A 27,568-nucleotide genomic window follows, 5' to 3' on the forward strand; every position below is an offset into this window, starting at 1 on the left:
GTCTCCAATGGTATCAAAGTTGTAAAAATGACAAAATATCATAATCAAAACAAACCTTCATGGAAGCATCCATTACCGGAAGTCTCTGTGACGTCAGAATTATTACCCAGAAGCCATTGAGCTCCGCCATTGAAAAATCCTTCATGTTTACTTCGATTGAAAGACAATATTTTATTTTGATCATTGATACATGGAAAGATTTTTAGACTATGTGTATTGTTAAAAATGAAGTTAATTAACACTTGTATAGATAAACATAGGCCATGTGTATGAGAATTCCACCATTGGCTCTGAATTGTTGCTTCATTTTGAGATAATTACTTGTCATTTTTTCATCTCATCAGAAATTATTTGTTGTTGTGATGATTGTGATAAATCTCAATGAGATAGTACTGGATGCTTAGAAGGAAGAGGCTTTCTTTGAAGTTAGAATAAATATCTCAATTGAATTTATTTCTAACTGATTACGTTTCAAAATGGCTAGCCGAACAACACCAAATGATAAGGTTTGTATCTTTAAATCAGTTAAATGCTTATTGGACTCATTAAGATGTCATCTTATCTTTCTGAGAGTCTTCTTCCTATTTAAACTCCTAATGTCAATGACATTGTTGAAAAATGCTGTCATATTTGATCATTTACATGCTTAGTTTGAAAATACTGAAAGATGATTGAAAGAAAAGCTATGAATGATAGAAATAGAAGCTATTTCATTTAGGCCCTATTGGTGTTTGACAAAAATGCAAAACTAACCTGATTTTGACTAAAAATTGCACTGATCTAGTGTTACAAGGAGATATTGTCTCAATTTCATAGTGTAAATGGCCTTCTACAGAGGTTTCTTAATGTTGGACAATGAACTGGGTATGAAAAGCTTACTCATCCAGGGGGAGGCTATGTTTCCTAACATAGAAAAGCTAGACTATTTTGCTCCTAATGTGGATGAGCTATATTATTTATAACTATATTATTGTCCTGTTATTTGACGTTTCTGCTTACTGCCTTCTTCAGAAACACCCAAAATAGATCTCGATCACATCTTATTCCGTTATTTTACTAACTATTTAAAGTTTAGAATAAGCTTACTCAAACTGTTTTCACAAATATTATTTATTGAATTATTTAGGAACATTATGATTTATTCATTCATAAAAGTGGTCATGTCGTCCATGGTTAAATTCTTGTACAGTAGTTAAGATTTGAGGTGGTTATTATGGTGTCTCTAGCCTAATCTAATCCATAAATTAAGCTTTATCTCGGTGTCAATGTAATGAATTGAATAAGATTTACGCTGATGTCACATATAGAAAAGTTTTAGCTAATCCAAGATATAATTACATTGAAATGAAGGAAAAATAAGAATTAAAAAGAGGTAGGAGGTATGGTTCTGTAGTGCCAAGTCAAAATGGCATTATGGACAAAGTCAATTCAGCACTCAAAATATCTGGTCATTACTAAAATGAATGGGAATGAAGATAAAAACAATAACTTAATAACAATTAAAGTAATGATTGTTGGTATTTAATCATAGTTTCAGAATGTGTTGTCATTGGCTTTGTGGCCATTTGGATGGTGCTTATCTTCTAAAATGTACAAATTTTTTAGAATTTTCAAACCCCGGAAAGAGTATTAATCTTTTGGTAACATTTTCTTTATCTGTACCGGTACTGTTTGACCTTTAGTGTGAGTGTCTTTCTTTGAAAGATAAAGAAATAGGAAGACCTGCCCATATATTTGAAAGTGGTTCTGGAGGGGTCTTGTCTATGACTATAAGTTTGTCTTTGATCCAGTCTCAAGAGATTATCAATACCCTTAGATCCCTGGTTCTCAACTTGATGTATAAGTACCCCCTAGGAGCACAGGGAACACTGTAGTGTTTTATGAAGTAAATGGCAGATTCAGACATGTTAGTCAACTGTGCCAACAATTCATAACTTTTGGTTAAGGTATTTTCTCCTTTTGATTATGTTGAATGTGAGATGGATTATGGGAATTAAAGTGGTACCAAGATGAGTAGAATCTACAAAGCGACTATGGTACATCAAGTCTAAGAAGGTTTGAAACAAACAGTTTCCTGAAAACTAATGTCAGTTATAAATGTCTAGGACTAGATATAGAGAAATATATGGGCATGTGTATGTGTATGTTTGAGACAATGATAAGTCTTTATTTCATGGAAGTGGATATAATTAGAATCTTAAATCTATATTTTATCAACATAATACATATATCTAAACTAGTTGATACAAATTCATGTAAATAACAAAACACAACATATCTAAAGGTGAGAGATTGAATTGGGCTTGGTTAAGTTTTGGGTCATGGAAAATTAATTTATGCAAAATCTTCCTATGGACAATTTTTATTGTAATACCTTAATACTGAATGGGGAAATTGATTGTTTGAATATAAAATGACTCAGACAAGGAAGGAGGTGTATAACACTGTCTGATCATGAATGGCAAGTGGAGTCGCCCTAAAAAAAACCCACTAAATTTGCATAATGCGAAGTTCTCTTACACAATGCTTGTTATTGGGTCTCACAAAAGGTTTTAAAGAAACTTCATCAATAATATATCGTGTGGCTAAGAAAAGACAAATTTTTCATAAAGAATCAAAGCTATGATCTTAAGAATTTGATCTCATATTTTTACAGACATTAGACGTCTTTTCACCAAATTAAAGCTTAATAGGTTAAACTGATATGCTTGTGTCTGGAAACTTCCCAGTCACAAGTTCCTAGAAAAAGATATGGACAGACTTTGTTATCTACTCTGATATAGGTGTGTAGTTTGATTTGGTCAAAATTAGATGAAATTAAGAATAAAACGTTGGTCTCACTAGCATTATTGGTGTGTAAACCCAGTTGATCATGTGACAAAATGAAATGTATCTTTGTGGTGTGATCAACTGCGTTTACACACCAATAATGCTAGTGAGACCATCATTTAATTCTAATATTAACTTTCGGATACATTTATTAACACAATTTTCTTTTTTTATTTGTTGGTTCCTTGAATATAACACAATTTTATGATTGCATCATTGTTGTCACCCCTTGAACACGTCATGTAGTATCGATTGAAAAACTACAGTTTATCGAAAAATAAACGCCAGTTTGCATAACTGGTTCATATAAGGGAGTAAGAGTAGAAATATAGAATATTTGTGAATAAATGTGGATTTTCCTTCTTTACAAGCATAATTTTATCTGAAGTGATATAACAGTTGTTTCAATTTTGAAAGGAAATGCTTCAAAATGTGACTAATTGAGTTTATCTTTGAACAAATTGTAATATGATTTGAGTCTGCATCTCATCTGAAACCCCTAAAACTATTAAAATTGTAACTGCACACCAAATTTTTACTGAATATAAAATCAGGGTGGAAATATCAATGTCAAGAAGGATAATAACTTAGGTTCACAAGGATCTTTTCTATCAGCTGGTCCTGGGCCAAATGTCGTGACATTGGCTGGGTGGACTTTAAGAAGGTAACCAGACTTTCACGTCTGACCAAGATTAGAACCCCTGACTACCATTTGTTTGATGTACCAGTAACTAAGCAAATGACCTATATTAGTATAGATTCAAACAAGATTTTAACCAACTTTGTTACAGAAATCTCATGTGTAAAAGGCCCTTTGTTGGGTACATACACTGAATATTATAATACCGTATAGATTAAAGGGATTGCTAGGAGGTTTTCTAATAGCATAAATTTTTCCCATTCTAACTTTCGATCGGACGGCTATGTTTTCTGCAATTTCAATGACTATTCTCAAAGTATACATTTTGACATAAGGCCCTTCTTCATTAGTGATGTCATTAAACACTTTGATTTATTGCTCATGCAGGAAACACACACATCTGATAATGGAAAATTAAAAAAAAACCCCTTTAATTGTGGGAATAAAGAAAAGCAGTCGAGTCTGATTGGACAAAGATAAACAACAGTACCTGTACTTGGAACCCTAATGGGATACATAATTTCAATGTTAATTAGATTAACTATGGTATAGTTTGTGTTTTTAAGGGTTGTTTACTAAGGTATAAGTTTACAACAATTGATGTGGCTATTTTCCTATCATTTAATATGACAACCTTGATGATATTAATCTCAGTCTGCCATTTAATACCTGGTTACCATGGTAACTAGAGAATTAAATTATAATGTAAGCCTATAAATGCTATTAAGAGATCAATGTTTTTCAATAATTACTTAGATCTTGAAAACATCTTGAAGAAATAGATAGTAGTGAACTGAAAACCTAGCTACAGGAAGCTATCAGCTCAAAATTATTTCATTTCCGAACCCTAATTTTGACAGGACATCCTGTAATATACAGAATCCTGTTTCATTTGAAATTAGGACATACATTATTTCTAACCTGAGAAAATAAAATAGGTTTTGGCAATGATGTCTAAAAGTAAATGTCATCATTCAAGAGTGCATGATTTTGGGGGGTTTTTTTTGTGGAATTATGTTGGGATAAAATACATAATTGGCTTCAAAGACAAATCTATTTTTGCCTCATATAAAAAAGAGCTTACTGTCTGACTACATTGAGCTTTGAAGTGAATTTTTCTCTCATTTCCTAAATATTAAAAATAAATTTTTCAACTCTATGCCATTGGCTTTAAAATGTCTTTGTGTCCATAGAAAAATAAGGTTTCCTCCAAGAAAATTCAACTTTTCGGACTGATAATTCCCTACTGTAAAATCTTGTTTACACATAATAATTTGTCCAATGATGAACATTTTCATCATCCCAAAGACAATCCAAGTCTTTCAGTAGAATGTTGTGGTTAATATTTCAATTCCTTCGGAAATGATTGCCAAAATTCAATTCAGTAAACATAGTCAAAGAGTAGTTTGAATACTGGTTGCAGCAAAAATGTTACGTCTTCCCAATAATAAGACTTTCATAAGGCTATAAAAGTGTATTATGATTGATAATAATTTTGTTGGTTGATATTATTAATAAAGTTGTTATTAAAATAGTTTATAAATCAATTTATTATATGGCCAATGTTGTTGCCTGGTATTTAGTGATTTTGGAACATGTCCAGTTGGTCTGACAGTAATTAGGTCTATTTTACTGCTGTTCTAATGGTCATTTATTCAATTATTGATATATTTATGGAAATTGATTGCTGTTTACAACGCTAAGAATTTAGGGCAGGGAAATATGTGTTTATATATTATTAATCCTACTCCGAAGGAAACTAAACTATTTCATCAGAAATTTGTCGTTATCATGCTATAGAAATGACATGAAAAAATTAAAACAAGCAGTCTATAACTATATTGTATAAAGTACTAGTACCGGTACACGCGTGTTAATTACGTGTTGTGTACGTAACACTTGTGTCCAAATAGGAAGGGACATAACTCTTTGTTATGACTGATATGACATGTTTACACTACCTGAAAGTTTGTTATACCACACCATTTTATGGGCAATGGAAATGTACAGATAAATCAGGGACTTCAGGGTCCATTGTATTTTGAAATGAAGTAGAATGAATTTGGGTATTATATCTTAGGTACTCTCCTCGATTGCACGATTGTTTAGTGTCTTGGCACCGTGACACAAGCAGTGTCTTTTTTTTTAACGCTCGCATTAAACATTGTCTCTCCATCTGTTCATAATAGGCTTGTGAATGTGAATGCAATGGAAGCTATAGTTTTTATCTTGATTTTGAGAAAGCTTTTGTATATTGATAGAACTAGTATAGTATGTTTTCGACTTACTGACACGTTCTCCAAATTTTAATTTTGTGGAAATTGATCAATGGTTGTAGAAGGGTTCCCAGCCCTACATCTTAACACGTAAATTAAGATTTTAATCTAAATTTTTTTTGAAATGAAGAAATACATGATGAAAATTGGAGTTCCAAACAGACTGGAATGAATTTATACAAATAAATTGAATAATCCTGGTTCATGGCAGCCAGTTCTGCCTAGATTCTAAGTTTCATGAAATCTACCAGATAAGCTCTCTGATGATTTTGCTACATTGGTATTGCTGTCCTATTGCGGTTGGGTTTTGTTGGGTAACAATTTTTTTTTTTTTTTTTTATATAATGCTTAGATATAATGTTATTTTTCATTTCAGATTAACTTAAGACTCATTTTAGTTAGTGGTAAAACAGCAGAGTTCCTGTTTTTACCAAGTGATTCCGCTGCCGAGATCACAGAACATGTATACAGTCACTGGCCAAGTGGTAAGTTCTTTGTTAAAAGGTGCAAGACCAAATGTTAAATGTCAAAAGATATTAGCTTTCTGCTTGAAATTTAAAGTTTGTTTATAAAGATACTGCTTGAAATTAAAATTATAAAACAAGTTACCTGTATGTTATAAAGATATACTGCTTGAAATCATAAAACAAGTTACCTGTATGTTATAAAGATATAAAGCTTGAAATCATAAAACAAGTTACCTGTATGTTATAAAGATATACTGCTTGAAATTATAAAACAAGTTACAGTATGTTATATAATATATAGCTTGAAATTATAAAACAAGTTACAGTATGTTATATAATATATAGCTTGAAATTATAAAACAAGTTACGGTATGTTATAAAGATATAAAGCTTGAAATCATAAAACAAGTTACGGTATGTTATAAAGATATAAAGCTTGAAATCATAAAACAAGTTACGGTATGTTATAAAGATATACTGCTTGAAATTAAAATTATAAAACAAGTTACCTGTATGTTATAAAGATATAAAGCTTGAAATCATAAAACAAGTTACGGTATGTTATAAAGATATAAAGCTTGAAATCATAAAACAAGTTACGGTATGTTATATAATATATAGCTTGAAATTATAAAACAAGTTACGGTATGTTATAAAGATATACTGCTTGAAATCATAAAACAAGTTACGGTATGTTATATAATATATAGCTTGAAATCATAAAACAAGTTACGGTATGTTATAAAGATATACTGCTTGAAATTATAAAACAAGTTACGGTATGTTATAAAGATATACTGCTTGAAATCATAAAACAAGTTACGGTATGTTATATAATATATAGCTTGAAATCATAAAACAAGTTACGGTATGTTATAAAGATATACTGCTTGAAATTATAAAACAAGTTACAGTATGTTATATAATATATAGCTTGAAATTATAAAACAAGTTACAGTATGTTATATAATATATAGCTTGAAATTATAAAACAAGTTACGGGTATGTTATAAAGATGTAAAGCTTGGAATTCAAAGAATATATTTATAAAGATAATTATTTGAAATTAAAAGAATATGATTTGATGTTATTTCTTAAAAACTATTCCAAATTGGATGAATATAAAAAGTTGTATTATAAAAAGTTAAATATTCAAACATATAAATTGTTAAAGGGACATGTGCCATTTTTTTCACCAAGTCTCAGAAACAGAATTTTTATAGCCAAGCCAATTAGTAATAGTGTTCACAGCAGCTTTTCGTTGAAATTTATCCATGTGTGTCTAGAAATATCCGCGTCTGAAAGTTAAATAGACGAGTCGTCTTATCTAGAGAGTCTGCCATACACATATATATAGAAAAGACATCTATAGAAATAGGAAAAGAAATTCCTAATTTGAGATATTTTTGACATACCCCAAAATTAAATCAACCCCCGAAAAATGGCGCATTTGTCCCTTTAACATTCAAAGAAGATGAAAATATGTTGTGTTAATTCAACGAATATTAAAAACAAGTTATATTATAAATATATGTTATAGTATAAATAAAAAAGTAAAAGTTATGTTATGAAAATATGCTGTTGGAAATGAAAACAATATAAAAACAAGTTATGTAACTTATTATATAACATGTTTTCTTTATAATATATAATGAATAATATGTTTCCAGACTCTTTTTTAAGCAATGAAATTATAACAGGAAGGTTTTGAAGTGTTCTATCTATCTAGTTATTGATATTGTATCTTATGATAGTGAATCATACAATATAAGGTTATTAATTATATAGTGCACTACAATAGATATTATCTTTCTTTGGGAGTGTCACATTTAATTTTACTATTTCTTGACATAATGTTTATAATTTACACTTTTACCTTCCACCCACTTGAGGAATGGTCCAGTTATTTATATTTAAAGATGACTTCCTATGACACTCAGTATTATTCAAAACAAAAACAAAAACAAAACAAAAAAATCGAATAATAAGAAATGGTACAAAAATTATCAAGGACTGTCCAGTATTCGGCTAGAATTTTTCATTTTTATTTGAAATTTTAGACTATCAGTACTATTTTGAAGCTGATATTCACATTTTACTTTAAAGGGGCATACCACTTTTTTTGTAAAACATTTTTGATTTTCAAAAACGTAAATTATGCCTGAAAATATTTCTAAAGTATGTTATTTATATCTATGTATCTTATTTGATCAAACTGAATTTGTTTTAAAAGGTTAATTAAAAACTGAGAGTACTAATTGTTAATTAAGCAGTTTGACCTAGTTTCCGTGATCAACTTTATAATGGCTCGTTCAATTTAAATGAAATCTTTAGAAAACATTGGAGACATATTTCTCTGCAATAAGGCGATTATTTTACTAAAATCAGTACAGTAGTTTTTTAACAGCTCGCAAAAAGCATAACAAACTTTAGAAGGTTACATAACCTTGTAGGTAAAGTTTTGGTGTTAAAAAATTAACAGCTGGATTTTTTTAGTTAAAACTTTCAGATACATTAGGGATACATTTTTTAGATTTTGGTTTATAGTTTTCATAAATTTGAGCAAAAAAGATGTTGACTTACAAAGAAGGGGAATGTCCCTTTAAGAATTGGTAAAATTCAATTTGCCTATAAGAGTAAAGGGTTAGTAGCTTTAAACCTTTAAACCGAGCAAATGATGTTATGTGAAGCTTCCAACACCCTAACTCACTGTACTATAGCCTGTTCACAAAAGTTCAAACAGTGCTTATCTATGGTATTAAATGTTATATTTTACAGAATGGAATGATGAACAACTACCATCATCTAATATATTGAGATTGATATATCAAGGAAGATTTTTACATGGAAATGTTACCTTAGCAGGTAGGACTGAAATAAGAGCTGGACCTTGCTCTTCAAAACTTTGGTAATCGCTGGGTTATTTTTCTTGAAAACCTGGCTCAAGATAATTTGAATATTCAAGTCTTGTTCAATTAATTACATTTGATCTGATCTACAATTTGGTTTTGTCATCCAGTCACATTACTGTATCTCTAAATCCTATACACTGATCTTAGTAAATACTGGGTAATCAGATGGATGATATATGGTTTTTTGGGAACAATCTCCTTTTAAAAGGATTTTCAAATTGAAAAAGAATCTGAAAAGAAATTTATGGTTAAATTCATTTTCAAATTTCCTTACTTGTATAAACTTAAAGGTCATACAAATTCCTTTGGAAAAATTTGATATATGGTTCTTTTCTTTCATTTCATTTTACTTTATATTTCAGCTTTACAATTACCAACTGGTAAAACAACAGTTATGCATCTGGTGGCAAGAGAGAATTTACCAGAGCCTAATAACCAAGGTAAGAATCAGTTACATATTTGGGTTATATCTAGTAGAGGACATGTCACCCTACTTCAAAACATGCGAGGGTTTCGCTTTTCTCTTCTTCATACAACTCTATAAGTTTAGCCCACCCTTCTATTGTATTGTGGTACTTTGTGAGTCACAGGAACACTGTAAAATATCTAGTAATGTCTTGATGGACTCATTATTCATTAAGGGTTTGCTTCTGTATGAGCACCCGAAATTATGCCAGATTTTGCTTTGGTGGTGAAAACTCTCAAAATAAACAGGTTATCTCTTGATATTAAAGACATAGTTTGGTTTTGTATAATTTCAGGCCAGTTAAAGAAAGATAAAAGTGGAGAAAGTGGATGTAGCAATTGTTGTGTTGTACTATAATGATGGTGGACCTTATTCTGTCTCTCTATTTTATTTCTTCTTCTTACTCTCACAAACAGATATCACAACTTGACAAAAGATTATGAACAATTTTCAACGACAAACTCCACTTGTACTTTTTTATCTCTTGTTTCTTATTCAAGTTATTCCTAATTTTGTCTTTTGATTTGTTAATGAATACACCTAAAAAATGATTTTAAAAACCTATTGCTCATTTTGCTTTTGGTCTGAGCAAAATATTCTTAATTTGTGCATAATTATACCCTAATATAACCCTAAAGTAGATGTGGAATATTAGGGATTGAAATTGCTCATTAAGTAGAATAAATTGAAAAATTAATTTTTAAAGCCACAAATAAATCATGCTTTTTGTTATATTGCACTTTCACGCATTCTGTTTTTAGCTTTAGGGCGAAAAAATCAAAATCACCTCATGGAAAATTTCTGTTAATTTTTTTTTTTTTAAAGTTTATGTAAAAAAATATCATATTATTATGTTGTTTCTATTATATTGTTTTAGACATAAATATATATATATATAAGTTATATTCATTCAGTTCATTTTCTTTTTGTGAGCAGACGGTCATTTGTGAAGGGAGGTAACTCTCATAGACTGGGAATATCCTTAGAGATGTGTTTATCATGAGGATAAAATTTCTATCGAACTGAAAATTCTCCCTGCAAATGGAATCAATATTGTGATATATAGTAACATGGATAATTATTCAACCATTTACAGTGAACAAGACTTGCATTATTTGTGAAAAGAAAGTGAGAAAAAGCTTGCCATTAAAGAAATGTGTTGTAAGAATTCAAATTCTGGACTATTACAAAATCTTAACAAGGCGTTCGTGAGTGAAGCCTTAGAGTGTAGCATTGTAGGATACCTTATGGACATGAAGGCTTTCAGGTAGTGTGCAATCGGCAACAAAAAGGAATTAATGATGCTGTGAATTTGAGTATTATTGGTGTCGTCGATGACAGACGGGCAATTTGTATATATTAGCATGACATTGTCTTAATGTTTTACAGAAGATTTTAACTAACTGATATTTACTTGTGTAAAGTTTCTTGGATCAATCATGATGGCTGTCAACATTCTTTATGTTTTATCTTGTAATTAGGTATAGTCAAGCAAGCTTACACCTCATGACACTGTGCTATTTAGTGTTCCAACTTTATTTTGATGTAGTTTGAGTTTGACAATCTTCATATAAAGATGGCTGGAAAAGTTCTTGAAGTTTTAAACGTTAATATTGTCATCTAAATATATGTATTAGCAGCTGTCCATATCACCTTTCAAAATCAATATCAGATATCAGATTTCCCTACAATTCATCTGAGATGATAGTATAAACTTAAAAAGTTTTTGTATAATTGAAAGGGAACAGAGAATCAAGATTTTGATTCTGAAAAGAGATACAGCTGGCTGGAATTGACCTCTTCTAGTTTGTAAAGCAAAATAATATTTATATGGTACCCTGAAAGCAGATTTATAGGCCAAAAAAAATTTGTAAAATTCAAATAGGGCTTTTTGCTTATTCATATATAATAGATTGATCACTAGTGAAATCCAAATTATTATTTTAATATATTCTACCATTAGTATACAGGGAAATGGTATAGATACCAGCTGTAATTGCTTTCTATGCAATTAAAAATGACTTCTATCTTTTGAGCAGTATCAGTTTTGTTAGTCTACCAATTTCTGGCCCCACCGATTCTTAAAGATGGGTTTCCTTATTTTTTAGTGTCAAATTAACAAACTATTTGATTAATTTGTCTCATATCATTATGTTCTTATTGCATGTAACTAAAAATTTTAACCAATCATAAATGTCTGTCTTTGTACCGTCTGGATAAACAAAAAAAAAACTTTTTGACCTTTCTTGATCAGTCACTCATTGGAATTCTGCTTATATTTCTCTTCTAATTTAGCTAATTATAAATTAATTATGGACATGGGAGACAAACTGGTATTTTTCCTAGTCATAAGTATCAGCATTTTTATTTTATAAATGGGAACCCATCTTTAAAAAAAAAACCATAGATATAGTGTTTAAATTTTTTTGCTTATGACTTTTTTTTTTTTAATAGGATTTTTAAAAATGATCATTTAGATGTTCATTTAGATGTTTTCTGGGCTGAATAAAATCATGAAATTCTTTTTGTCTTATCAGCTATTAGAGATCAATTTTACTATCTGCTTTTTAAAATGAGAATCTGATTTTGCATCACTTAAAACCTACCAGGTAGCAGAAAGACTACTCAATTGGATTAAAGTTAGACTTATACTTTTAATATAGCCACTTCATTTAAGTGGCAGCCATCTTGAACGTTCGTCCAATTTAACTTTGACACCCCCATTAATAAATGCTAGTGCTGGAGAAGGTAGAAATTTATTGGATAAAGCAGACATCGAGTTATGTTCAAATGTTCAAGAGTGCTGTCATTAGACCCTAACTGAAGTGGCGATATATAGATTTAAAGCTGATAAAAAATGTAATGAAATTTGATCTTATTTGAATGAGACTGAAAGACTTCTGATATGCAGAATGTGAAAATGAACATCACAAATGAACATTGACAGCAAAACATCCTTTGTTTTTTTACCATTTATGGATTTCAATAAAATGCATTTGATAATCCAGGCTCTTTTTTTTGAATGCTGCCAATTTTGTTGTTAATTTTGTTATCAGTAGTCTGTTTACTCCACCCATGTTACTGTTTCAGATTCAAAACATGAACGAGTGCAGTCCATTTTATTTTGAGGTAGAATAAAGAGTTATTGAAACTAAACAATCCAAACATTTACATTGTCATTACCATTTAAACTACCATTGATAAAGTGGACTGAATACCTTGACCTTTTTAGGCACTTTTTTTGTAACACAACAGGTTGGTTCTAACAAATACAGCCAATCATGGCTTTCAAAGGAAAGACTGTAAAAGAACTAGATGGCTGCTTTTCAAACTTCCCTGATACAAGAAAAATGCGTATTGATGTCAAGGTATTGACAAGTTCGTAATAGCATGACATTGTGAAGATGCCTTGTCTGAAATATCGGACAATTTTTAAAGACTCTCTAAATGAGAAGTTACATAAATGCATAGTGTAAAAATTAAACCAATGAGGTCTCCACAAGTAAATCAAGTAAAATGATATGTTTTTAAATGATATTTTGTGTTTGTAAATTATTATTATGAATAGATATTTGTGAATAATATATAAATATATATATATAAATGATTGTAGTGTTGATCACATTTTTTTTTATTGTAAATCATTCGTTTTGGTTAAATATAGGCATTGAGTGAATATCCATTTTACTTTGAATTGGGAACCTATCACAGCAAAATAGCCAGTCCTGCATATCTGGCTTATTCTATCGAGGTGAAAATTTGGCTGTATTGGTTGTTAATCAAAAGTGATTTGATTTTCATTAAAGGACATGTTTGGTCTAAATCTATATTTTTGTAAAAGGCTTCCGGTTGAGTTCTTACATTCTTTAATAATCAGAAAATAACTGAGACCTGCTAAGAAAATATAGAATTAGATTTAAAATCTCCTTAAATTATATCTTAAGAATTCTGAAAGTGAGAATGAATGTTGTTTGTTTTCATGCTAGAAGGGAGATAACTCAAGTTTAAGAATGTTTCAAAGATGGTTCAGTGTATTTGCATGAAATTATTTCCTTTTTTTATTTGATTATAAATGTTTTATTTTATGTTATATCATTTTCAAATTTTACTGTCTGACGTTTGGTTATAACCTTTGACTTTGAGTAGAAAATTGAAAATCTCTGAAATTATTGACACAATTTGTCAGCCAATGAAATTTGTCTTTGTGTTATTGCATTACTGAGGTCAGCTATAGATATTTATATACACCAAGGAGCATTTGAAAACATAAACAAGAATAGTCTGTTTTGTTTCGGAGTAGAATAAATGGTAATTGAAATTTAACATAACACACTTAAATTGTGTAAATGACCATTTAAACCACCTCTAAAAAAAATGGACTGTTCAGGCCTGTTTTGAATGTCCCTAGATGTATATTGATATCTTGGTTGGACTATAAATAGTTCTATTTGTATATAGATATAAGAAATAAGTTTCTCACTTCTGGGATGTGATATTTTTATCTTTTTTCATAGTCGAAAAAAATTCATGCCAATAACAATGACGATTTTGTCATTTTGGCTTAGCAGTGAATTATAATATATTTATTCTGTCACTATTAGTAATAAGTAATTTTAAGTTAATCCTGATTAATGCATACACTTTAGTTATAACTGCATGTAAGAAACCATGGCCTGGATACTTAGATTGTCATCACTCGCACTGAGTTTAATTTGGACTTTAAAGAGGATTTCGAGCCTTTATCTTAATTGAAATGACAGAAGCATACATAAAATCTGAATGGTACAGTGGTGTAACCTATTTTCGTGGATGTAAGGATTCTACACCGAATTTCCTCAAAGTTAAAAAAACAAAAATTTTTTTTTATGTCTTAGATGTTTCCTCACTTGGAATTCTGATTACCGCTTGGGATTATAAGGAAATTCGGCCGATTTTTGGCGTTTGGTAATAACTGAAATCTGCCATTTTGTATTTTTCAAAGTATACATTAATAGATTTTGCCTTGCTTGAAACTACTGGATTCATTCTACTAGCTGATATTGAAGAGATAACACATGTTTATCAAAACAAGCAAATGCGGAGGTCAGTCGAGGTCGCACATGTAAATTATTAATCATTTCCGGAAATGCACGAAAAATAGGTTAGCACTGTATATCAAGTTTTCTGAAATTACGGGAAATCGGAAATCCATGTTACAAATAGAAGCTATAAGTACCCCTGATAAATCATAAGCTTTCTGATAACAATTTTTGAAAAGACATTTTTATTAAATAGTTAAAAATATCACTTTAAAGGAAATGTTGGGAATTGATGCTGAATAAAAGTATTTGCCTGTCATGTACTGTTAAGAGCTCTTGTTATTTATTTGATACAGACATTTATGCATACTGTATAGTCAACTTGATTTCAAATATTACCTTGAGGTTATTAAGAGAATTTGACTTTGTCACATTATGTAAGAGGTAGTTTTGACATACTTAGAACTAAGTTATGATAGAGACTTGACATGAGGTTATAATAACGGTAACTTGACATCTTGTTATGACATGACAGGAAGATATAATATAGCTGACTTGACATGAGGTTATAATAAAGGTAACTTGACATCTTGTTATGACATGACAGGAAGATATAATATAGCTGACTTGATATGAGGTTATAATAAAGGTAACTTGACATCTTGTTATGACATGACCGGAAGATATAATATAGCTGACTTGACATGAGGCTATAATAAAGGTAACTTGACATCTTGTTATGACATGACAGGAAGATATAATATAGCTGACTTGATATGAGGTTATAATAAAGGTAACTTGACATCTTGTTATGACATGACAGGAAGATATAATATAGCTGACTTGACATGAGGTTATAATAAAGGTAACTTGACATTCTTGTTATGACATGGCAGGATATAAAATAACTCACTCGACATGAGGTTATAATGACATGACAGAAGGATATAAGATAGCTGACTTGATATGAGGTTATGATAAAGGTAACTTGACATCTTGTTATGACATGACAGGAAAATATAATATAGCTGACTTGATATGAGGTTATAATAAAGGTAACTTGGCATTAGGTTATAATACAATGACTTGACATCTTGTTATGACTTGACATCTTGTTATGACTTGACAGGAGGTTATAAGTAGACTTGAAATTATAACATTAAATTATGTAAGAAGTAAACTTGCCCAAAGATTTTAAGTAAACTTGTCACTATGTTATAACTTGACATAATGTTATACGTACTTTCACATCATGTTACAAATTGATTTAATCATATTATAAGGACATAATGTTATAATGGCTTGACATCATTCAATTAGTAGGCTTGAAATCTTTTAATTAAAAGGCTTGACATCTTTTAATTAGTAGGCTTGACATCATTTCATTAGTAGGCTTGACATCCCGTTATAAATAGGTTTGACATCTTGTTATAAGTAGGCTTGACATCCTTGTTATAAGCAGGCTTGACATGATTTCATTTCTTGGTAGGCTTGACATCCTGCTACAAGTAATATTGATATCATGTTATTAGTAGGCGTGACATCCTATGTAAAGTAATATTGATATCATGTTATTAGTAGGCTTGACATCCTATGAAAAATAAACTTGACATCCTGTTATAAGTAATATTTACATCATGTTATAAGTAATATTGACATCATGTTATAAGTAGGCTTGACCTCCTATGAAAAGTAAACTTGACATCCTGTTATAAGTAATATTGACATCCTGTTATAAGTAATATTGACATGTTATAAGTAAACTTGACATCCTGATATAAGTAGGCTTGACATCCTGCTACAAGTAAGATTGACATCCTGCTACAAGTAAGATTGACATCCTGTTATAAGTAAGATTTACATCCTCTTATAAGTAGGCTGAACTAAGTAAGTTTCAGTTTCAAATCAAATTAAGGTTTCATGTTTTTTAAATCAAATAATACAAAAATTCATTTATTGAAAATTAGCATGCTCTTGCAATTCGAATGTGGGAAATTTGTTCAGAATTGTTTGTAATTAAATATAATTGTAGATTTAAGTACCCCATTTAGTTTGCATGCTGAGAAATTTAATTGACCCCAACCTATACTGTAATTTACTTGGAAATATATTTTGTAAAACCCAAACTAGGGGTTTAAGGAATCTGTATAATAATGAACTCTGGCTATTGTCTATTGATGTCTGTAGAACTCTATTTTATTTCAAGCCTCAAGCACTCATTTTGTTTTCATATCATCTCTCAATAAAGAGAAACAGAAGTTATTTTTTGTCTTGTCATTTTGTGATGAACTCTTGTTGGTTGGCTTGCTTTGCTTGAAGGTCTTCATTGGTATAAATGAGAGCTGCGACGGAAAGAAATTACTGGTAGCATTAAATGACACAAGCACACCAACCATCGACTGAAAAAATCACAGTACCATCAGCTTCTCATGTGCTTCCTTGAAGAATTTGAATCATGTTGTCCACCTGATCGATCGAGGCTTGTTATAGCCTATCATCTGGTTGATAATTGTTTGTCAAAATCCAGAACTGGAGGATTTCTCCCCAGAGCCCCTGAGAATATCTGCAGTCGCCACTGAATTTGGACACAGATGGCATCATTTGTGCTTCTTGTAAATCTATATTGAAGTTTAATTATACGAAATATCCGAAAGACGAAAATTGCCAACAAATAAAGTTGTCTGTAGTTTCCTTCACGGCAGTTATTTCCCTTTAACTGTTTAGCCAATTGTTGAAAAACATTCTGAATGTGATCCAACTGGTAGAAAGTCTAAGCTGGTATAATTGAAGACTATATCTTTTTATAACAAAATTATAAATATTTTGGAAGTTTTAATTTAGGATGATTTCACAATAGACCACAATCCAATTTGCTTTGATTATGTCCAAATCTGTAAAAATTTCAGATTTGTCATCAGAAAAAATAAAACTGATAGAGTCTAATTCACTGAAGCTCTTCTGAAGGTTACCTTCGCCAGTGTCGTAACTATAAATCATTAGGAGGCAAGTAGCGGCAAAAAGGGAAGGGTTAAAAGGTGGGTGAGGGAGTGGGGGCGACCAGGCAATGGTTTAATATGCAAAATGGTGAGAAGATGTTGAAGTGGGCCAAAGCCGAACCAGCCAAGCCAGGTGTTAAGCTCTGCACGAACCCAATTTTGAGCGAAGATTAGCTTTCCTCTAACATGTTCTGTTAGTATAATAAAAAATTTTTTATTTTAATATAATGTAATTCATCATCTACTTTTCGTTGAATTTTGTAATTTTTGTGATTTTACATCTTTTTCAAATGTACCATTCATTGTATGATGTCTTTAATGGGCATATTTGTTACCAAATTCGCATTGCACTCTGCATGGCCTTGTCCAAATTCATTAACTCGTTAAAAGTTCATTTTTATAACATTTCTTAATTCAGTTCAGTAGGACACCAGGTCCATTATACTTCCATTCTAATAAGAAGACAGACATAGACTAATCAGCTGGTATTTTAGGTAATGTAATTATACTGTAAAAATATCATCTAAAGTTTAAGAAATAATGAGTTTTACACACTGCTCTACTTAATGAAGTATTGAATCATAATAAGCTAATGTCTGTTTTAATCATTACAATAGCATACCTACATAACACTATAGTTTATTTCATTAAGCTTCAATTACAGATTCCAATACACGAGGTGTAAACTTAAAGATGGGGGAGGGATGTAGATCAATTTTGAATCTTATGACGTCATTATAAGCTAATGTTATATTATACTTTATTTCATTAACCTTCGTAGATCGATTTGAGTCTTGTGACTCCATTTACCTTGAATTAGAGATTCCAATACACGAGGTGTAAACTTAAAGATGGGGGAGGGATGTAGGTCGATTTAGATCTTGTGCCTTCATTAGGCCTAACCTTCAATTACTGATTTCGACTTAAAAGATGGGTGAGGGATGCAGATCGATTTAGATCTTGTGCCTTCATTAGGCCTAACCTTCAATTACTGATTCCAATACTCCGGGGATAAACTTAAAAGATGGATGAGGAGTGTAGATCGTCATTATCATAAAATATTTCTTCACTCCCAGTCCACCCAGCTTTAAATGGGTACAAATAATCCGGGAAAGATCAATGCCAAGAGGTTTGGCCAAGGACCAGCTGGTTGAAACGATCTTTAACTGTGAACAGAAGTTGTTATCCTTGTAAAATATAGTTGTTGTTTCTTTCTTTACTAACTAAATATATGTTTCGGCGTCTTTTAAAGGTGTGGACACACGAGCGATCTTGGTCGGAGACTTTTGTCGCCGATTCGAGTCTTGTCTTGAGTTTCTACGACTGGCACAGGCACACGAGGAGACAAAAATCTCCAGTCGGTCGCTTTCCACCGATAAGCAGCGGAGCATGCAATTGAAAGGAAAAGGATTCTAATTAGATGATGATGGTCTGTCTTGCAGACGATAAAACTATCCGAGACAATTATTGTTTGATATTATAAATCCTGTCAGTAAATCTTTACGTGGAAGCACGGGCACACGCGAGGTTTTACTCAAGATTCGAGTCGGAGACAAAACTCTTCGACCTAGACCGCTTGTATGCCCGCACCTTTAGCTGTTGACATGTACCATATTGTATGCTCTTTTAAAAACGTTTCAGTTTCACGACGTTTTTCATTGGATGCGATAAGCGTCGTACCACGTATATTCATGGTTTATAGTATTGTTAATGGTACATTAGTAGATTATATTAGTAGTCAACTTTAATCAATTTTTGTTAATTACATTAATTACTACCAGACATTCTGATTAATATCATATAATCATTGTGTGATTGATATCACCTAGTCACCCTCTGATTGATATCACCTTATCATTAATGGTATCATCAAAACAGACCACATAAAGTCATCGCTGGTGACCCAGATGCATTATAATATTTCTACATGTACCTATTATGTACGGTGAATAGCATCTTCAACATGTCACGCTATTACCAACTTCGTCTGATACTTTGACTGCAATGGTCACCGTTCTGGTATCACGAAGGATTGCATATGCAGCAATTTGGTTGGATTGCACCTTAGCGAGTAAGTTCTCGACAAAAAGCCGGTATAATCACCATAATGTCCGTCGAGAGCAGTTATTAGCTGTATTCGCTGGCTTAAAATCTAATCAATGATTCAATCTTGAATGCCATGGCAGGCAGTCAAGGTATAGGACGCAATTGAAAATGGGTGAATAAAGGTAAATGGTCTAAAAAGCTTATCAAATCAATGACAACAGAATAGTAGGAATGCAGCAGCATAGTTTATATTATTTTAGTTTTGTCTCAATCTGATTATAATACGACCCATTATATTATCTCGTATTGTTTTATATTCTATGTGATAATACCTCATTACATACTATCGACACATAAACAATCCTGGCCCGAACCAGTTTTGAAATAGGGTAAGAGTGGGTAAAGTTAACATGGCTCTATTCACTGGCGCAAGCAGGTAAAGTAGTGTCAAATAAAATGTTAAAAGTTCATTTTGTTCAAATGGAGCTCAGTTGTGGTTCCGCCCTTACAGAGCATTACTTTGATTGGCTATATTGGTGAACACACCTCAGTCATAAATCATGTAAGATCATAGAACTGTAATTACAGTTTGAGTCTCGTGACTCAAGAACAATATCCACAGTGGTATTGTAATACGATCGTTGAATAATTATACTGATACTACAATGATTGTTGGTATATGTTGTCGTGTCAGTCATTCTTTGTTATTGAATTGTCATGTCCAATCACCGCAAATGTCCCATTATTGGTCAGTTATGTTGGCGTGTAGAGTGTTAATATTGTAATCTGCCACACAAGCCGATTGAAGTTAGTTTTAAGTCGGTAAAACGTATCGACAATACTATCACTAGAGTTTCTCTACTTTAATACACAAGTGTTGGTATCTAACACTGCCGACTACCACCGCGTCTCTATTCACAACTTATTGAGACTTATAATATAGAAATCAGTGCTATTTTTTTTCTTTCAATCAACGTATTATATCGACAGGAGACTAGTCAGAGGTTTGAAGCGTTCGCTATATATACGGTAGTTTTAAACGCTCGTGTGTGTTATAGACATGTGTTTTTAAAGAACGGATTAAACATTACTTCTTTTTTGAAGAACAATTACATAACAAATTTCTGTGATATTTCAGTATGAGCTGTCCATTTTCTAAAGAATATTTGGACAAAGAAAAACATAATTTGTTGGCTGGAAATTCGGACAATGTCCGGAAAAAGGATTCCACGGATAGTATGGGATCTACGTCGACCGGACGTTCGTCGGATGGCCAAAAGGATAGTTGTATAAGTGAGGATTCTCCAAGAAGTCGGAAAATTAGTAATATATCTACGTGTTCTTCTATAGGATCTGAGGAAACGAGCGACAGTGGCACCGGAGAAAGGAAAATTGACGTACCGGGCCTTATTGAAGCTGTGGGTACGCTCATCCTGCCCTCGGTGAGTACTATATACTATTTTGGTTACTAAGGACGCTAAACGCTCTATCATATTTCCATATCCCTGTAGACCTATAGTATTTCACACAATATCTACATACACAGCAAAATAAAAACAAACACGGGAAATATGTTAGAAATAAGACAACTATACTTCTTTTTATCACGCACAGAAACAATGTTTTCTTTCATTTTTGTATCAGTTGTGTAATATTTTGCATTTTTACACGGAGACTACCTAATGACAGAATGGAAAAAATGTTATGTGATAAAAGCATGCAATCGACAGGACCGTAGTCAGACTCGATTCGGGAGAGGCAAGTAATACACCCGGAGGAGCAATGGTGTATGGTGATTTATTGCTGTAATGGAATTGGTCGGTTATTAGAATTCTTTCAGGGGGCAATCCATTTTTTTCGGTGGGTGGGGTGGGGTGGGGGTTGTCCTTCCTTGCTCCCTTGTATCTACGGGCCTGAGAATCGATGTAAATCTGTGATCACGTTTGCGATGTTGACAACACTGTCCTATACGTTCAGTTGTCCGTTTTACGGTTTTCCAAAATGCCTTTTTTTTGTTAGATATGACCTGACTCGTATAGTAAAAAATAACGTTTCCAACTGCGAAGTAAGGGCTCTTTTAAGCGTATTGCTGCTCTTAAATGCGACATGCATGCCCGTTTCCAACGGAATTTTTTATCTTGTCACAAGTAAGCCAACGTATTTAACTATACACAGGTTCGGTAAAAGATCACATAACATGTGTTCGGTCCACCGCTGTTTTTAAAGAGTTATCAAGAAACTGAATTCCTACATACATATTTAAACAGTTTGAAATTGTAAACTGATCGCAAGGCTGCACATTTATCTATTTTGTCTCGATGGATATTTATAAGTGATTTTCAATATATTTTAGTAATGTAATATGCCAATTGCAATATAATCATATCATCTTAAAAAATGTCATACGAAACTGTTACGTGTACGAGTTGTCACAACAAATACACCAAGCACAAGGGACATTTTTTTCGATTAAACATAAGGGACATATTTTCCGCGGGACATATTTTCCGCCTAAGCATAAGAGACATATTTCTCGCAAAAGCATTAGGGACACATTTCCCACCTAAGCATAAGGGAAATATTTCTAAGCATTATGGACATATATTTCCTGCCAAAGCATTGTCGCCTACGCGTTAGGAACATATTTCTAGCCTAAGCACAAGGGACATATTTCCCACCGTATCATAAGGTACACGTTTCCCACCTAAACACAACAGACATATTTCCCTCCTAAGCATACGGCACACGTTTCCCACCTAAGCATAAGGGACATATTTCACTCCTAAGCATAAGGGACATATTTTACCCCTAAGCATAAATACATATTTCCTTTCTAAGCATAAGGGACATATTTCCTTTCTAAGCATAAGGGACATATTTCCTATCTAAGCATAGGGGACATATTTCCTATCTAAGCATAAGGGACATATTTCCTATCTAAGCCCAAGGGACATATTTCGGCCCAAGTATAAAGGACAAATTTTGGGTATATCACCATGATAAAGCATTTTTTTAATCTACACAAATTAATTGCGATATAGTAGATCATGGTTATAACAATTCGTTCGACATGGATCGGTTTCGTTGGATTTATGATCGCAACGATTGTGGAACATTGCATACATTTCCGAGTTGCCATTTACAAGAATACTACAGTTAGTATCCTTCCTTTGTCCCAGACAGGTTTTAGAAAATAAAATATATCTGAAATGAACAAGTTCTTTTCACACTATTCAATTCGCTTATTTGAAATTCTACTGTCTATATTATCTTTAAATGGTTTTATTCATGACGGTTATGTTTGTAACTTATGTTTTAATGGTAATGTTAAAAACGGTTGTGGTTGTAATTTTAATATTAAAGACGATTGTGTTGCTTCAGATACTATTAAAGACGATTATGTTTGTAATTTTAATATTAAAGACGATTGTGTTTGTAATGGCAATATTAAAGACGATTGTATTTGTTATTGTAATATTAAAGACGATTATGTTTGTAATTTTAATATTAAAGACGACTGTGTTTGTACAGATACTATTAAAGACGATTATTCATGTAATGTTAATTGTAAAGACGATTGTGTTTGTAATGGCAATATTAAAGACGATTGTATTTGTTATTGTAATATAAAAGACGATTATGTTTGTAATAGTAACATAATAAAGACGATTGTGATTGTGTTTGTAATGATAATATTAAAGACGATTGTGTTTGTAATGGTAATATTAAAGACGATTATGTTATAATTGTAATATTAAAGACGATTGTGTTTGTAATGGTAATAGTATAGACGATGGTGTTTGTTATTGTAATATTAAAGACGATTGTGTTCGTACACAAAATATTAAAGACGATTATGTTTGTATTGTTAATAGTAATGGTCATATTAAAGACGATTATGTTATAATGGTAATATTAAAGACGATTATGTTATAATGGTAATATTAAAGACGATAATGTTATAATTGTAATATTAAAGACGATTATGTGTGTAACCTAGATAAAATGAATGACGGTAGGTACTATAATGCCAGGGCTAGTCATATTAAAGACGATTATTATACGTTTGTTTGATGTTAAACATTGACAATAAACGTATTGATTTCTTTTAAATCATAGACAGATAAAATAACATTGTTGACTTAAGAATTTCTTGTTTCATCTGATATCTAATCAAACAACATTAGAACTATGAAAGTGATAATTCAATTGACTATAAAGGCAAAATAAAGGCACATATAATGCATACAACAATAGTACAGGTCGCCAAACCGCGTTCGTTCGTTCTTCCATTCGTTCGTTCCGTTCCGTTCGTTCTTTCATTCGCATGTTCGTTCATTCATTCGGTCGGTCATTCAGTCATTCAGTTGTTAAGAGAGAATGTATTTATGGAAGTTAAAGACGTTCGTTCGTCCTTTCATTCGTTCGTTCTTTCATTCGTTTGTTCGGTCATTCATTCGTTCGGTCATTCATTCATTCAGTTGTTAAGAGAGAAGGTATGTATGGAAGTTAAAGGCGGCCATAAATACCATAATAAGGTAAATAATAAGATAAGACATTCTTTTATGAAATAACAATTGTCGAATGACAAGAATAACAAACCAACAGATATCATAATATATCAATAAACACAGTTTTTGCGTATGACAATAAATCGACCTTTTAGAGTCTTGTGTCAAATGTCGAATGTCACAAGACCTTTCTAAATAAATATACATGTACATGGTTTATATTTGTCGTATATGATTAATTTCAATGCAGCATTTTATCATCCCATACAATATTTCAAGATCAAAACTTACAACCCTGAAACCATGCAAATGTCCTTCCCAGGGAATGCTTTATCTTTCAAACAGAAAAAACTGCGTCTATTCCGACCTCTGATAGATATTTTGATATATCGACTAGAGAAGAGTCAGAGATTTTCCACTACTCCGAAGATGAGTTTTGTCTAACATAATATTATATTACCTTTATACCGTGACTGTAAATTAGCATCGCGCACGCAGTCCAACGAATGGCCGACGACAGATCAGTTTCATTACAAAAAAACTAGATGGAACCGCAGACGTGACATAAATGGTGTAGGGAGAGAGAGAGAGAGAGAGAGAGAGAGAGAGAGAGGGGGGGGGGTTATGATGCTGTGACTGATATCCAACTTTCCGAATATATTTGGGTTTCGCGTATCCGATTTGAACAAACAGGTTTAAAAAACTCGCACCTTCGAAGGTGCAAAAAATGTCCACGAAACGACCTTTCTGTCTCTACACCAGCCGACTACTTTTAAAATAGTTACCTCGGATCCTCTTTAAGAAAAAACATCCAGTGGACAATAAAGTCTTTGCGTACTACAATTCTATTCCGTTGTGTTTCTATGAATCATCAGGGGGAGGGGGTATGAGAAGGGGCTACAGAATTGTAAACGCGAACTCACAGCATCAGGCAACTCAACGATAAGAGATTTGAGAGGGGATAATGCCCAGTTCAGGCATCATGAACCACACCCTTAAAAGAAATACCAATGTTTCTGTCACCGCACCCTGCATTTCCACGTGAATAGTCGTAAATTGTTGCTCGGAATTCTCTTTCTGTCACATTTTGGACGTAAAACTCCATTCATTTCATTTCATTTCTGTCTGTCACATTATATATTAATATAACATAATTGCCAGTTTAAGAATTTTCCTGGAATTTCAAGCGTTTATGATAGGAAATAGTTTCTCGCCCTTAAACTTTTTATGATTAATAGATAATAGTCCAGAAATATCAATAAATAACCGTAACCCCCCCCCCCCCCCCCCCTCAAAAAAAACGAAAAAAAAAACAAAAACAACTAGAAACAGTATCAATATAAATACGGGTCACATGCGGTGCAATATCAGTGAAGTTTTTAGGAAAATATTCTCAAGGCGGAAATGAGTTTTTCTGAGCCAAGATATTTTTTAAAAAAATTATGTTTTCTTGTGATTTCTGCATTGTTCGAAAGACTTAATAACTAGCAAATAACTACCACTATAGCTTAATTATTCTGAAATAAATTATTAACAATTATTCGCTAAGAGTTAACTAATCTTGGACGTATTTCATACTAATATAGTGGAAATGAAGCCAAACTATTTCTTGGAGACTATCTTGACCAGTCGCTACATTTTTGAACAACTAAATCGACGAAAATTTGTGGTTTTGGTTATTTTATGTTTATGTCAATTGACACTGATTTACTGAAAAGAAAACAAGGTTTATTATATCATTGAGTATTTCAACTATTCACAACTGTTGACATTTTTACGGTGCATTAAACAATTTAATTTTGTCGATAGAAAAGCTCAATAATAACAGTCAATGGTTTTTGTTACGTTAAGCATCTGGTACATTGTATCGTAAAGTTTTGTTCAAATATTTATTCTACTACGATAGACGTTCAGAAAAAGGCAAAAAGAGGAAAGAAACTACTATATTTTACAAGGTTAACAACTTAGGTTCACAAATATCTGTTCTACCAGATGGTCCTTGGTCAAACCTCTTAGCATTGATTTTTTCCGGATTATCCGTACCGATTTACAGAAAGATCGACTGAAATTATGAGTGACAATGTCTTATAGGACTTTCACATATCTATCGAGATTAGAAACCATTTGTTCGTCGTAAGCAAGTGGAATTGCAAGATCCATAGACGTCTGATTGCAAATTGGAATGGTACAAATTGATGCTATCAGTGTCCCGGATACACATTAAATTTTTTTAGAAAAATCTCTTTACAATCCTTCTAAAAATCGTCTATCATCCAATCGTCTTCCCATTCCATATATTTCTTTATTTAAAAATATCAGTTGACACTAACGTAGAAGGCATACAGGGATGTTTCTAAGAATCACTACGTGAGGGGCCGAGTAGGGAAGGGAGTGGGGGGGGGAGGGGTTCACCGTAAAAAACGCCACTGAAGGCATTTAAGACTTAACACACTTAACCTAAGACTTTCAGTGAATCAATAGAAATAGCTAACAAATTTGTTTATAAAATATTGATTCGGGTATCTAATATGTAAAATTAGATCTATATCGTATACATGCAATTACCAATATATGTGTCAGAGAAAGAATTGTTAGTCGATATAAAGAATGTGTAAAGAACAGATGTTCTCAGCAGTATGGTTTTTAACAGCACAATTTATAATGGTTTCAACAGTCCTTATCATTAAGCCTGGACATCACATTGTACATGGACAGGGTTCGCACAGCCTTGATAACCCCTTGAATTCCGTCCGTTGCCTTGAAAAACCTTGATTTCAAAAACAGTCTTTGAAAACACCATAAAAAACCCATTTTCTGTTGAAAAGTCCTTGAATTTTGAGTTGAGTCAAATTGTGAATATTTTTATCATTAACCCCAAATTGACAAATATTAACTATCTTTATTGATTTCACAGTTCAGAAGTAAGGTCCATGTGTATTCTGTCAGACTAATAACCTTGAAAAGTCCTTGAATTTCAGAGTCCTTGAAAAGTCTTTGAATTTTTGAGGCAAAATGCTGTATGAACCCTGATGGAATAAAATGCATTCACATCTAATATTGATAATAATAATCGCTTTTACACAAGGGTATACAATTTGGCGTGATTTTCAATTTCGCACTTGACACAGCTTGTGTGAATTCATCAAGTGCAGTAATAAGGGCGTTTTTAAGGATTGATGTAGTTGATGCACCGGATACCCTTTGCCCCGATCGATCTGTGGTACGTTCTTGCAGCTATCAACTGTTTGGTTATTCCAGAATAATACAGTGTAGTGGTAGTGGTAGCTCGTAGTGAATGGTTCGCATAGAAGTCATCAAAACCGGCATTGGTACACAATCTCTTTACAACCCCAGTAAGACGTCTTACTGGCACTGACACCATGTGTATCGTTAAGGATATTTCAATG

General features: G+C 32.1%; 2 protein-coding genes across 2 annotated transcripts in view; both read left to right on the forward strand.

The window, feature by feature from the left end:
• The first annotated feature begins 144 nt into the window (after window positions 1-144).
• LOTGIDRAFT_230575 (hypothetical protein) lies at window positions 145-11,449 on the forward strand. The gene is made up of 5 exons (XM_009049092.1): window positions 145-506; window positions 6,122-6,230; window positions 8,991-9,077; window positions 9,487-9,564; window positions 9,886-11,449. The coding sequence occupies exons 1-5, from the start codon at window positions 477-479 to the stop codon at window positions 9,945-9,947; spliced, it is 366 nt and encodes a 121-aa protein (XP_009047340.1). The 5' UTR covers window positions 145-476; the 3' UTR covers window positions 9,948-11,449.
• Window positions 11,450-20,888: 9,439 nt separating this feature from the next.
• The window catches only part of LOTGIDRAFT_111288 (hypothetical protein), a gene marked incomplete at both ends in the record, with an annotated part of 78,161 nt that continues 71,481 nt past the window's right edge, over window positions 20,889-27,568 (forward strand). The window contains 2 exons of the mRNA XM_009049093.1: window positions 20,889-21,092; window positions 26,702-26,772. Coding sequence (XP_009047341.1) covers window positions 20,889-21,092; window positions 26,702-26,772 — 275 coding nt within the window. The remainder of the gene's footprint in view (window positions 21,093-26,701; window positions 26,773-27,568) is intronic.

Source organism: Lottia gigantea, assembly GCF_000327385.1.
Source record: "Lottia gigantea unplaced genomic scaffold LOTGIsca_13, whole genome shotgun sequence".
Taxonomy (NCBI): Eukaryota; Metazoa; Mollusca; class Gastropoda; family Lottiidae; genus Lottia; species Lottia gigantea.

Bases quoted from the DNA above. Each gene is read 5' to 3' on its own strand.
- LOTGIDRAFT_230575 (XM_009049092.1), top strand. From the start codon at position 477: ATGGCTAGCCGAACAACACCAAATGATAAG. The intron at 9,078-9,486 runs GTAGGACTGAAA...TTTATATTTCAG, and splicing joins TGGAAATGTTACCTTAGCAG to CTTTACAATTACCAACTGGT. The intron at 9,565-9,885 runs GTAAGAATCAGT...GTATAATTTCAG, and splicing joins ACCAGAGCCTAATAACCAAG to GCCAGTTAAAGAAAGATAAA.